The following is a 13,913-nucleotide window of genomic DNA, read 5'->3' on the forward strand; positions in this document are numbered from 1 at the left end:
CTTTATTTCCGTCCATGATCTAGTCCAAATAATAATTACAAACTACAAAACAATGAGTTGTGTAATCTATATTATGTATTTTTTATTTTGCTGTAAAATAAATTTGTTTTAGCTAAAAGTTGGACTCATAAAGACAACAGAACCACAAAAGAAAAAAGAATGTTCATATAATCAGTGTTTCATCAATAATTCTATTTGAATTAATTTCTTATATCAATCTAAACACCACAGTTGCAAACCACTTCATTAAAATGCAGAAATGTTCCTTCCATATTTATGCAAAACGGTGTCTCCAACAGTGGGTGGACTTTGAAATGATAACTGAAAGAATTGATTTGGGTGCTTTGATTTACACATGAACACTCAACATGTTTTTAAATTGTCAATTTATTACACACTTTATGTCTCATGAACGGATTAAAGTTAGGAGGGTTTTACACTTTCAGATTCACTCTATCATGGTATTTCTGGAACGGGTCGTTGAGGAACCAGTTTCTTCTTTTCCAATAGGATGTTGTCATTTTGTCCAGCAATTTACTTTGAGTTTTATTACAGAATACATGTTCTCTGAGGCGCTTCTTGCGGGCTGCTGACTTCTTCCACAACTTTTTCTTATATCCTGCCTAAAACAACAACAACAGTTTTCTTTAACACATGTAGACCAAGTTTCAGTTCAGGTGTGTAGGCTGGATTTAAATACCAGACTGGATTTCGAACACGATGCCAAATAACTGAAGGATATTTCTGAATAACATGCAAGCAGGAGATTACCTTTCTCCTCACCCACAGGCCACAGTGCAGCCTGAGAAACCGCTGAACAACCGACTTCACAGACTTCCTCTTGCCTTTCCTCAGACTGTAGTATGTTAAGTTCCTGACCGGCTGGAGCTTCAGTGAAGGGACGAGGGGCGTTACTCTGCAGAACAGCAAAGATCACCATTAGAAAACAAAACAATCTTCAGTCATAACATGCAATACAGTGTTTGCCAGCAGAGCAGACAGGACTTTTAGAGCAGATACACATAAGCTATATGCTTTGATACTAGGGGCTGATGTAGGTCAGAGCAGGTCTAATCTAGTCTGAGGTGGGTTTCTTGAAGCGTCTCAGAGACGTTGTCACAGTTCTTCTGGATCGAGTCTGTCTCTGTTCTGTTACTTTATGTTATTGCACACAGACTGATGATGATGAAGAGATCAGATCTCTGTTTGGAGCACTTGCTGCTGTCAGACAACAATCTCACTTATTACTATTCATGGCATAAATAATGTTTGGAAATCTAAGATGATTATTTCCTACTGACACACTACGGCTAAAGATGACTGACTCAACCATTTTTAGCTGCTGAAAATACTAGCGTACTTCTAATAATTTTGTCCACCACTGTTGCAGACAGACAGAGTAGTACACAGACAGAGAGAGAGAGAGAAACAGGTGGATGTGTCTAGAGCAGGTCTCACCTTTTCAGCAGGCCGGTCTGATGTGGGGGGTCAGCCAGGGGTCTGGACACATGTCTCTGCACTACAGCGGAGAAACGAGCTGTCTGGGTGAGTCTGACCGCAGGAGAGAGACTGTGTCTGCATGAAACCGACAGGGCTCTCAGCAAACCTGAGCAACAAACGAGAAGCTAACGTTATATGTAAACAACACGTATTGATAAAACACAGTATAGTGTGGATATATTGTGTTGTCTAATTTTTTACATTTTACCACAATGATATAATAACAATGCAACATAAAGACACATGTATGAGATGAAGAATAATATAAGATCGATGAACTGAAAGGTCAGTTACTGCATCTACTCGAGGAGCATCGCTTCCAGTACACAGACGTCCTTTAGCGGACATAGGAAACTTTGATTGCGTATTCCAACGCAGACCAAATTCTAGGCGTCTATATAATCTTGAATTCATAAGTAGCTGCGTATTCTAACCATAGATCGTAAATATGCACATTTCATACCGGGCAAACCTCTCGTCAAGGTGGCCGCCATCTTAAACGCCGCTGACGCATCAACTACAGTGGCCGGGTTAGGACAAACAAAACGCGCTGCGAGAATACGCGTGAGTGGAAAAAATCATCAAAACTTAAATTAATTTACGGAAATCAAATATAAAAAGAAAGATATAACTGAAATCGTCTGCTCTTTTTCTTACACCAAACACTAGCTCTGGATAAACCGTGAAGAATAATACATCGTGTAAACGGATGCTGGCTTTGTAAAAACAAAATAATAATGTCATTGTTGAGAACATTTATCGTTTAGTTTTCTATTTTATTCTACTTCAAAATATAATTTATTCCTGTGGTGTCAAATTTGATATTTTTATCATTACTCCAGTGTCACATGATTCTTCAGAAATGCATAGTGTAACCTGTTTTGTACAGTCCATAGTTGTAACCCAAGTCAAATAAACGTCAAGATTCAAGAATTTTTATTCGTCACAGACACAATTATATACAGAGCATATATAATCAGCAGTGAAATATGAGTCAGGTCCGCTCCATGGACAGTGCAATTATTAAAGAATACAACACAGATGAAAATATACATAAATAAAGCTATGAAAAGTTAACAATAAAAATATAAGAATAAAATATAAAAAAGATGTGTATTGTATAATTAAATATAGAAAACAAAATAATGTGCATGAAAGTAAACTGTAGTGTTAAATATTAAGATACACAGGGATGTACAATGTGCTTTATACTGTAGTCTTAATTAAAGAAATCAGTTAAATGAACTTGAAAATTCTGAGTTACATTGACAAATAAGTTACTGAAACTCATACAAGTCACTTTTTATTTTAAGTTGATCGAACTTAAACTTATTAAATTGCGATTACTTAAAAGTGTGAATCTACTGAAGTCAATTTGATTACTGTCAAATTATACTTAAATTGAGGAAACCCAATGCCTTGAAAAAACGTATTGTACGTGTAAATCACAATTAACTTGACTGATTTGATGTAACCTTATTTTATAAACTTCTTAAAAAAAATGAAAATTGAAGGCTACTAATAAAATTCCCAAAAATACAAAATTATTAAAAACAGACAGCACAAAAACATTTCTATGAAGAATCATCAAATCTACTCAACTCAACCTTATTTATATATAAAGTTCTTTATACAATACAGATTGTGTCAAAGCATTTTTTAAACAGGAAAACAGTGTGCCGATAATGCAAGCAAAATTCAGTTATGCTGTAAAACAGCTCTAGAAAGGGGTCAAAAGTTAACAGTCAATATTTCAGTAAAAGTCAGTAGATTGTTGACTCAGTGATGTCATCATCATCCAGCTCAGTTCAGTTCTCTTCAAACAGTGTCCGAGCAGTGACCCCAACTATGCAAGCCAAAGGCAACAGAAATGGAAAAAAACACTTTGGGAGGAACCAGACTCAGTCAGGGGGCCAGGTCTCCTCTGGCCAGACGAACCAACATGTTTTTTATCGTGGTCTTTGCAGAGGTTTTGTGCCAATGGTCCTATATATGATGAGGTCTTTACTAGAGATCTGTTTTCGGGGCTCATCCAGTTGACATGGTCTCCTCTGACATGCAGTCATCTCTAGGTGCTGATCCAGCATCTGGACTGAATCTGGGTCACTGTAGATACAGACTTCACAATTACAATTACTTCTTAAAAAAATACCCCCTTGGATTTCTATATTTCTATATATTTATTTTATTATATTAATTTATTTTAAAGGACCACATATCCAAACCAAAAGCATATGGATATTCATATAGTAATGTGGAAATGGGAAATACCTTATTTTTTAAGCACTCCCTAGCATAGCTCGTTGCCTGTAGAACTGTCCTAGTGCCGAATAGTTTGGCAATCTTTTTTCACCTGCGGCCAAACTGCGCCTACAAAACATAAAAAACTAAATTCAGTTTAATTCTCTTCATGAAGGAGAGAGCACTTTTTCCTTTGTGTTCAGAAATCATACCAGTCCCTTCTCAAAGAGATCCTTGTCCTCTTCAACCCACTGAGATTGCGCTCCAGAACTCTTCACCAATGTCCTTCAAAGACATTCCAAAATTAATTACTGTACTTATATATACACACACTACCATTTACCATTCACCTCAAGTCTCCAGCTATCTCCTGTACTCACCTCAACTGTACTCACCTCAAGTCTCTAACTATCTCCTGTAATCACCTCAAGTCTCCGGTGATCTCCTGTACTCACCTAAAGTCGCCAGCAATTTCCTGTACTCGCCTTCAAATCTCCAGAAATCTCCTGTGCTCAACCCCAAGTCTCCAGCGATCTCCTGTACTCACCTCAAGTCTCCAGCAATCTCCTGTACTCACCTCAAGTCTCTAACGAATTCCTTTACTCAACTCAACTCTCAGGCGATCTCTTGTACTCACCTCAAGCCTCTGGCGATCTCCTGTACTCACCTTCAAATCTCCAGCAATCTCCTGTTCTCACCTCAAGTCTCCAACAACCTCCTTTACTCACCTCAACTGTACTCACCTCAAGTCTCCAGCAATCTCCTGTACTCACCTCAAGTCTCTAACGAATTCCTTTACTCACCTCAACTCTCAGGCGATCTCTTGTACTCACCTTCAAATCTCCAGCAATCTCCTGTTCTCACCTCAAGTCTCCAACAACCTCCTTTACTCACCTCAACTGTACTCACCTTCAAGTCTCCAGCGATCTCTTGTACTCTCCTCAAGTCTCCAACAATCTCCTGTACTCACCTTAAGTCGCAAGCAATCTCCGGTACTCACCTTCAAGTCTCTAATGATCTCCTGTACTCACCTCAAGTCACCAGTGAACTCCTGTACTCACCTTTAAGTCTCAAATAATCTCCTGTACTCACCTCAAGTCTCCAGCAATCTCCTGTACTCACCTCAAGTCTCCAGCAATCTCCTGTACTCACCTCAAGTCTCCAGCAATCTCCTGTACTCACCTCAAGTCTCCAGCAAATATATTATTATTGATGTTGTTGTTATTTCTCATGCACCACCACACAGGAGGTGTTGGCCTCCTTCTAGCTCCACCAAGTTTAGCAAAACACCACCCAAACACGTGTTAGTCTCCCACGAGAAGCTGAACTGGACCCCAACCGTCACCCACCGAGCGAGGCATTCACTATTGATCTTCACTGTCAGTGAGAGATATAAAGCAGGTATTCGCTATGGTAAGAGTGACTCAGCTGAGCAAGGGCGAGTGAGAGCATCACCCCACCGGACACCTTGGTTCCTTCCCATAGATATGGTGTGGAGGGACACCACTCAACATCACCATCCAAGACAGTGATCCCGTGGGAAACTGAACACAGACGCCCATCCATCAACCACTGAGGTGCTTCATCAAGCTCTGTGATGAAGCTGTAATGCAAAAACTACCAATTCTCTCAGACACTGGCTTCTGATAGGACATCCTGCTCTTGTATTTTTATACATCTTATTATTAATAAGTCACTGGAGACTATTGAGTTCAAAGTATTTCTACTAGGGCTGTCAATTATTATTTATTTAATTGATTACATAGTTTGGCAATTAAATAATCAAATTAATCACATATTAATCGCACATTTAATTACCCACAATAGATCTTTTACAGCCATTATTGTGTTACATGCGAAAATCTTCGATCTCCTGTACTCACCTTCAAGTCTCCAATGATCTCCTGTACTCAGCTCAAGTCTCCAATGATCTCCTGTACTCACCTCAACTGTACTCCCCTTCAAGTCTCCAATGATCTCCTGTACTCACCTTCAAGTCTCCAATGATCTCCTGTACTCACCTCAACTGTACTTACCTCAAGTCGCCAACGATCTCCTGTACTCACCTCAAGTCACCAGCGATCTCCTGTACTCACCTCAGGTCACCAGCGATCTCCTGTACTCACCTCAGGTCACCAGCGATCTCCTGTACTCACCTTTAAGTCTCGAATAATCTCCTGTACTCACCTCAAGTCTCCAGCAATCTCCTGTACTCACCTCAAGTCACCAGCGATCTCCTGTACTCACCTCAGGTCACCAGCGATCTCCTGTACTCACCTCAGGTCACCAGCGATCTCCTGTACTCACCTCAGGTCACCAGCGATCTCCTGTACTCACCTCAGGTCACCAGCGATCTCCTGTACTCACCTTTAAGTCTCGAATAATCCCCTGTACTCACCTCAAGTCTCCAGCAATCTCCTGTACTCACCTCAAGTCACCAGCGATCTCCTGTACTCACCTTTAAGTCTCAAATAATCTCCTGTACTCACCTCAAGTCTCCAGCAATCTCCTGTACTCACCTCAAGTCTCCAATGATCTCCTGTACTCACCTCAAGTCACCAGCGATCTCCTGTACTCACCTCAGGTCACCAGCGATCTCCTGTACTCACCTTTAAGTCTCGAATAATCTCCTGTACTCACCTCAAGTCTCCAGCAATCTCCTGTACTCACCTCAAGTCGCCAGAAATCTCCTCTGTGCTCACAACTGAGCTGGACTGTTTATTCGCACACTTCACTCTCAATTGAGTTTACCTGCATCAGTTTATCAGCTTAATTACTTTCTTGTTCATCCCACCATTGCCCACACCTGCTGTTGTGTTTTTTTACCTGATTTATTTATTTATTATTTAGCAAAACACCTCCTAACACAAACACGTGTTAGTCTCCCACGAGAAGCTGAACTGGACCCCAACCGTCACCCACCGAGCGAGGCATTCACTATTGATCTTCACTGTCAGTGAGAGATATAAAGCAGGTATTCGCTATGGTAAGAGTGACTCAGCTGAGTAAGGGTGAGTGAGAGCATCACCCCACCGGACACCTTGGTTCCTTCCCATAGATATGGTGTGGAGGGACACCACTCAACATCACCATCCAAGACAGTGATCCCGTGGGAAACTGAACACAGACGCCCATCCATCACCCACTGAGGTGCTTCATCAAGCTGTAATGCAAAAACTACCAATTCTCTGAGACACTGGCTTCTGATAGGAAGTCCTGCTTTTGTATTATTATACATCTTATTATTAATAAGTCACTGGAGACTATTGAGTTCAAAGTATTTCTACTAGGGCTGTCAATTATTATTTTTTTAATCTAATTAATTACATAGTTTGGCAATTAAACAATGTAATTAATCAAATATTAATCGCACATTTAGTTACCCACAATAGATCTTTTAAAGCCATTATTGTGTTACATGTGAAAATCTTCGATCTCCTGTATTCACCTCAAGTCTCCAATGATCTCCTGTACTCACCTTAAGTCTCCAATGATCTCCTGTGCTCACCTCAAGTCTCCAATGATCTCCTGTGCTCACCTCAAGTTGCCAGCGATCTTCTGTACTCACCTCAAGTCGCCAACGATCTCCTGTACTCACCTCAAGTCTCCAATGATCTCCTGTACTCACCTCAAGTCACCAGCGATCTCCTGTACTCACCTCAGGTCACCAGCGATCTCCTGTACTCACCTTTAAGTCTCGAATAATCTCCTGTACTCACCTCAAGTCTCCAATGATCTCCTGTGCTCACCTCAAGTTGCCAGCGATCTTCTGTACTCACCTCAAGTCGCCAAAGATCTCCTGTACTCACCAAAAAGTCTCCAATGATCTCCTGTACTCACCTCAAGTCACCAGCGATCTCCTGTACTCACCTCAGGTCACCAGCGATCTCCTGTACTCACCTCAGGTCACCAGCGATCTCCTGTACTCACCTTTAAGTCTCGAATAATCTCCTGTACTCACCTCAAGTCTCCAGCAATCTCCTGTACTCACCTCAAGTCTCCAATGATCTCCTGTACTCACCTCAAGTCTCCAATGATCTCCTGTGCTCACCTCAAGTTGCCAGCGATCTTCTGTACTCACCTCAAGTCGCCAACGATCTCCTGTACTCACCTCAAGTCTCGAATCCAATGATCTCCTGTACTCACCTCAAGTCACCAGCGATCTCCTGTACTCACCTCAGGTCACCAGCGATCTCCTGTACTCACCTCAGGTCACCAGCGATCTCCTGTACTCACCTTTAAGTCTCGAATAATCTCCTGTACTCACCTCAAGTCTCCAGCAATCTCCTGTACTCACCTCAAGTCGCCAGAAATCTCCTCTGTGCTCACAACCTCCTTCTAGCTCTACCAAGTTTAGCAAAACACCACCCAAACACGTGTTAGTCTCCCACGAGAAGCTGAACTGGACCCCAACCGTCACCCACCGAGCGAGGCATTCACTATTGATCTTCACTGTCAGTGAGAGATATAAAGCAGGTATTCGCTATGGTAAGAGTGACTCAGCTGAGCAAGGGTGAGTGAGAGCATCACCCCACCGGACACCTTGGTTCCTTCCCATAGATATGGTGTGGAGGGACACCACTCAACATCACCATCCAAGACAGTGATCCCGTGGGAAACTGAACACAGACGCCCATCCATCACCCACTGAGGTGCTTCATCAAGCTCTGTGATGTTTGAAGCTGTAATGCAAAAACTACCAATTCTCTGAGACACTGGCTTCTGATAGGACGTCCTGCTCTTGTATTATTATACATCTTATTATTAATAAGTCACTGGAGACTATTGAGTTCAAAGTATTTCTACTAGGGCTTTAATCTAATTGATTACATAGTTTGGCAATTAAACAATCTAATTAATCAAATATTAATTGCACATTTAAGTACCCACAATAGATCTTTTAAAGCCATTATTGTGTTACATGCGAAAATCTTCGATCTCCTGTACTCACCTCAAATCGCCAGCGATCTTCTGTACTCACCTTCAAGTCTCTAATGATCTTCTGTACTCACCTCAAGTCTCCAATGATCTCCTGTACTCACCTCAAGTCGCCAGCGATCTTCTGTACTCACCTTCAAGTCTCTAATGATCTCCTGTACTCACCTCAAGTCTCTAATGATCTCCTGTACTCACCTCAAGTCTCCAATGATCTCCTGTACTCACCTCAAGTCGCCAGCGATCTCCTGTACTCACCTCAAGTCTCTAATGATCTCCTGTACTCACCTCAAATCGCCAGCGATCTTCTGTACTCACCTTCAAGTCTCTAATGATCTCCTGTACTCACCTCAAGTCTCTAATGATCTCCTGTACTCACCTCAAGTCTCCAGCGATCTCCTGTACTCACCTCAAGTCGCCAGCGATCTCCTGTACTCACCTCAAGTCTCTAATGATCTCCTGTACTCACCTCAAGTCTCCAGTGATCTCCTGTACTCACCTCAAGTCGCCAGCGATCTTCTGTACTCACCTTCAAGTCTCTAATGATCTCCTGTACTCACCTCAAGTCTCTAATGATCTCCTGTACTCACCTCAAGTCTCCAGCGATCTCCTGTACTCACCTCAAGTCGCCAGCGATCTCCTGTACTCACCTCAAGTCTCTAATGATCTCCTGTACTCACCTCAAGTCTCCAGTGATCTCCTGTACTCACCTCAAGTCGCCAGCGATCTCCTGTACTCACCTCAAGTCGCCAGCGATCTCCTGTACTCACCTCAAGTCGCCAGCGATCTCCTGTACTCACCTCAAGTCTCCAGTGATCTTCTGTACTCACCTCAAGTCTCTAATGATCTCCTGTACTCACCTCAAGTCTCCAATGATCTCCTGTACTCACCTCAAGTCTCCAGTGATCTTCTGTACTCACCTCAAGTCTCTAATGATCTCCTGTACTCACCTCAAGTCTCTAATGATCTCCTGTACTCACCTCAAGTCTCCAATGATCTCCTGTACTCACCTCAAGTCGCCAGCGATCTCCTGTACTCACCTCAAGTCGCCAGCGATCTCCTGTACTCACGTTTAAGTCTCAAATAATCTCCTGTACTCACCTCAAGTCTCCAGCAATCTCCTCTGTGCTCACATCTTAGCTGGCCTGTTTATTTACACACTTCACTCTCAATTGAGTTTACCTGCATCAGTTTATCAGCTTAATTACTTTCTTGTTCATCCCACCATTGCCCACACCTGCTGTTGTGTTTTTGTACCCGATTTATTTATTGTGCCTTCCATTGTACTATTTCCAATATCTGCATAGATCCAGCTGTCAATAAATATACTTTGGGTTCAGCTAAACCTTCTTGTTGTGATGCTTTTAGCAAAAGAGGTTGTTGTTGTTTGTGAACATTTAGTATATGAGACATTAAATTGTCACACTCATATATATATATATATATATATATATATATATATATAAACACTAAATTTTGAACAGATTAATATTAATAATTTAAAATTATTCTTATTTAACTATTATTCTTATTCTTTATTGGTTCTTATTATTTGTCTTCTTCCATATCCAGCTCTATCAGGGGGTCGAGCACTTTCTTTTCTCCCATTGGTAGTCACTGCATTACAGCTTATTTGCAAATAAATTATTATTGTTGTTATTTCTCATGCACCACCGCACAGGAGGTGTTGGCCTCCTTCTAGCTCCACCAAGTTTAGCAAAACACCTCCCAAACGTGTTAGTCTCCCACGAGAAGCTGAACTGGACCCCAACCGTCACCCACCGAGCGAGGCATTCACTATTGATCTTCACTGTCAGTGAGAGATATAAAGCAGGTATTCGCTATGGTAAGAGTGACTCAGCTGAGCAAGGGCGAGTGAGAGCATCACCCCACCGGACACCTTGGTTCCTTCCCATAGATATGGTGTGGAGGGACACCACTCAACATCACCATCCAAGACAGTGATCCCGTGGGAAACTGAACACAGACGCCCATCCATCACCCACTGAGGTGCTTCATCAAGCTCTGTGATGATTGAAGCTGTAATGCAAAAACTACCAATTCTCTCAGACACTGGCTTCTGATAGGACGTCCTGTATAATATACATCTTTTTATCAATAAGTCACTGAAGACTATTGAGTTCAAATTATTTTTACTAGGGCTGTCAATTATTTTCTTTTTTAATCTAATTAATTACATAGTTTGTCAATTAAATAATCTAATTAATCACATATTAATCACACAATTAATAATTACCCACAATAGATCATTTAAAGCCATTATTGTATTACATGCGAAAATCTTGAAATCGATATTACAAAAACTTTTAATAATTTTTTTCTTTCTTAAATTTTTGAGAAAACAATCCCTTTTATTAGTTATTTATTAATATAATTATTTTATTTTATGTAATAAAAAATCCATAACTGTTCAGTCCCTCCAGAAAAACGCGGATTTTTTTTGTGATTTTTGCGGGCAAAAATCCTTGATTATGCGGCAGGTTTTCTTAAAAAATGCGATGGAATATGCGGGATATTTTTGCAATCTTATGCGATGAAATTGCGGGAACTTGCAAAAACTGCGGTTTGATGAAAAAGAGAAAAAAAAGGTGAACCCCCCCCCCCCCCACAACACCCTGTTATCACCTAGGCTACTACCTTACTGTAAAGAGTCATTTCTTATGACTTCCTATGATAAGCAAGCATACTAAATCATTCTGTTTTATTTCAGACCTTAATTAACACATGGCTCAAACTTACAAAACATTGAGTCAAACAAGTTCTCTAGCTTAACAAAAGGAATATTCAACTACTTTTGTAAAAATGAATACAAATAAAATATACACACAAATATACAAATGCTGTTTTACAGGAATTGCAAAGTGCAATCTCTTATTGCAACGTAAATTATTTTACATACTACTAAAACTTACAACTGTAAGGTTTTGGTACTATTCTGTAACAAAAAAGTACAATCTTACAACTGTAGAGGTGCATCAACTTCTGAATGAAACTACAACAGTCCACTGTGAAAATGAAAACTATCTGCGTAGCCTTTAACACTGGCCTATCATTCGCCATCCTCATCCTCATCCATCTCTCAAAATAATTTGCCCCCACTGTAATGTAACACACCGGGTAACTGCTTCGCGCGGTCTTTTGCGCTTATTTTTGTTGGCAGATGAGAATGATTTGCGTCCTTCACCCTTGGTTTCACCAAGGGCTTCACAGATGATGTTCACGTCGCGCAATTACGTCACTTCATAAGGTTCCCATTGGAAAATAATGGCGATTTACTTCTGTGAAGTAAACGCAACATTTTTCAACTTTCTGCTAAGATAAATGTGACTTTTTTGCAACGAAAATTATTATGATTATGAAATCATGCGACCTCCGCATATTTTGCTTCCTGAAATCGGGATTTTATGCGGCGAAAGTGCGGCGTATTTAAAAAAAATGAGACCTCTGCATAAATATGCGGCCCTTGGCTGATTATGCATTAAATCACGCGATCGCATAATCGCGTTTTTCAGGAGGGACTGATTAAATTAACGTTGTTACAGTTCTTACTGTGAATGTGCCCGACACGTTACGTCATACAGACAATTTAGAATGCATAAGCTTCTTATTTAATATTCAAATTGTCTACCTCTCTCTCGCAATGTTGATTGGTTGACGAGAATCGCATCTTTTAAACTGTGATTATTGTAATAACTTACATAGTTCTTGAGATTCACTTTAATGTTAACAAATGAAGCCCTCATTATTATTTTAAACCGTCATTCTGACCATCTTTCCGAAATTATCCGTTTTTAAAGGACATTATGAATTTCTGACGTCATCTGATAGTATCATCAGCAACTTAATTGTAAATATGAGCTCTGTTATAGACCAGTTGTATACATGTATAATTGTTTAAAAAAACAGTCCATACAAAAAGGTCATTTACAGACAAAGCATTACGAAATAGTTTACTTACCGTTTGCATGCAGCTGCAGTCAGATTCAATACAGTTGGCTGCTTCATCTTTCAACCAATGTTTCTTTGTGAACTCTCCAATAACTGTACCACGTTTACAAAACAATCCGCACTCAAATGCCTCCGAACAAATATATGGCCTAGGGGCAATTAAAATAATCCATCCATACAGGCCCTCCCGATCCTTCCGAAGTCTGACTCTGAAACCCGAATGTACTACTAATAAGAGGTGTAAAGCGACTAAATTAAAGTGGGCGTGACCAATGGGGGGACAATGTGATAAAATGATTGGTCCATGCCATGTCATGTCATATCCAAATATAGTCAAGCAGTAAACCAATTTAGACGTCACGGTTACGTCACTTACAGCTACCGCACGCATAATGGCGGCAGAAAAACACTGGTAACAATTAAGTGGACGGAAACGGGAAAAAAATACTGATGTGCTTTTGAATGTCAAAATCGGAATGCAAATCGTTTTTTACACAATGCTGTCATTTTTGAAGACAGCATTGTGTAAATTATTTTTAAACTTACTTATTAACATTTTACATAAAATGTATGTTTTTTTTCTTGCAAATACAAATGTATATGTCCTAGTTAAAGTTATATATATATATATATATATATATATAACGTTATATTCCATGACTTTTATAGGAAACCGTCACTTTCTGCCACTGTTTGTAAACACCGAACTGGTCTAAAAGGGTTGTAACTGATCACGACTTAGCTTTTATAATTTAGTTTCAATTTTAAGTTAACAGCTAGATCCTAATTGTTTTATTGACCTATTTACCAAACCCTAGGTGAGATGACACAAAACGAGCTCTAGCCTACCTATATAATATAAACAGAAGGACTCTTCATATTTAATAGCAGTCAATTATTTGTATACTTCATTCAAAAGGCTACACTTTTTCAGAAAACTTTTGTTTTATATAATTTGTTATAACCACTGATCCATAATCTGCTACAGATCCCACACTTTAACTCTGTTTACATCTACTCTGTTTTGAAAAAGAGTGAATGAATTTGTGAAGTAATTGGTTCAGTTGATTCAGACTCCTGAAGCTTTATCAATATTCAATTCAGCTTGAGGTGATCTTGAGATGCTTGTTTTATTTGGTAATGTTGAATGATGCTGCAACGAACTGAAGGTGGGCTATAATAGGCCTAGGTTTTCTTTTATAAAAGCACAGTGATTTAGGATGTTCAGCTAATGAGTGGTATGTAAAACACACACACACACACACTAA

The 13,913-nt window shown here is 40.1% G+C and overlaps 1 protein-coding gene and 1 long non-coding RNA gene across 45 annotated transcripts; both read right to left on the reverse strand.

Annotated features, from left to right (window-relative positions):
- Positions 1-369: 369 nt before the first annotated feature.
- On the reverse strand, positions 370-2,088 carry mrpl35 (mitochondrial ribosomal protein L35). Of its 2 annotated transcripts, none has more exons than XM_052580625.1 (4): positions 1,964-2,088; positions 1,459-1,606; positions 772-916; positions 370-623 (listed from the first exon to the last, which is right to left on the reverse strand). In XM_052580625.1, the coding sequence occupies exons 1-4, from the start codon at positions 1,992-1,994 to the stop codon at positions 435-437; spliced, it is 513 nt and encodes a 170-aa protein (XP_052436585.1). In that variant the 5' UTR covers positions 1,995-2,088; the 3' UTR covers positions 370-434. The 2 variants fall into 2 exon arrangements, with proteins under 2 accessions (XP_052436585.1, XP_052436586.1); XM_052580626.1 differs by having other exon boundaries at positions 1,935-2,008.
- Positions 2,089-2,408: 320 nt separating this feature from the next.
- On the reverse strand, positions 2,409-10,097 carry LOC127975933 (uncharacterized). 43 transcript variants are annotated; one of them, XR_008157698.1, is made up of 8 exons: positions 7,888-8,728; positions 7,582-7,762; positions 6,200-7,460; positions 4,636-6,018; positions 4,167-4,288; positions 3,954-4,091; positions 3,772-3,870; positions 2,409-3,606 (listed from the first exon to the last, which is right to left on the reverse strand). It is a non-coding gene; the product is annotated as an uncharacterized LOC127975933 (long non-coding RNA). The 43 variants fall into 43 exon arrangements; XR_008157682.1 differs by adding an exon at positions 4,485-4,514 and having other exon boundaries at positions 3,954-4,439; XR_008157675.1 differs by having other exon boundaries at positions 3,954-6,018; positions 7,582-7,732; positions 7,978-8,008; positions 8,039-8,728.
- Between the last annotated feature and the right edge of the window lie 3,816 nt (positions 10,098-13,913).

Source organism: Carassius gibelio, chromosome B17 (genome assembly GCF_023724105.1).
Source record: "Carassius gibelio isolate Cgi1373 ecotype wild population from Czech Republic chromosome B17, carGib1.2-hapl.c, whole genome shotgun sequence".
In the NCBI taxonomy this organism is placed as follows: Eukaryota; Metazoa; Chordata; class Actinopteri; order Cypriniformes; family Cyprinidae; genus Carassius; species Carassius gibelio.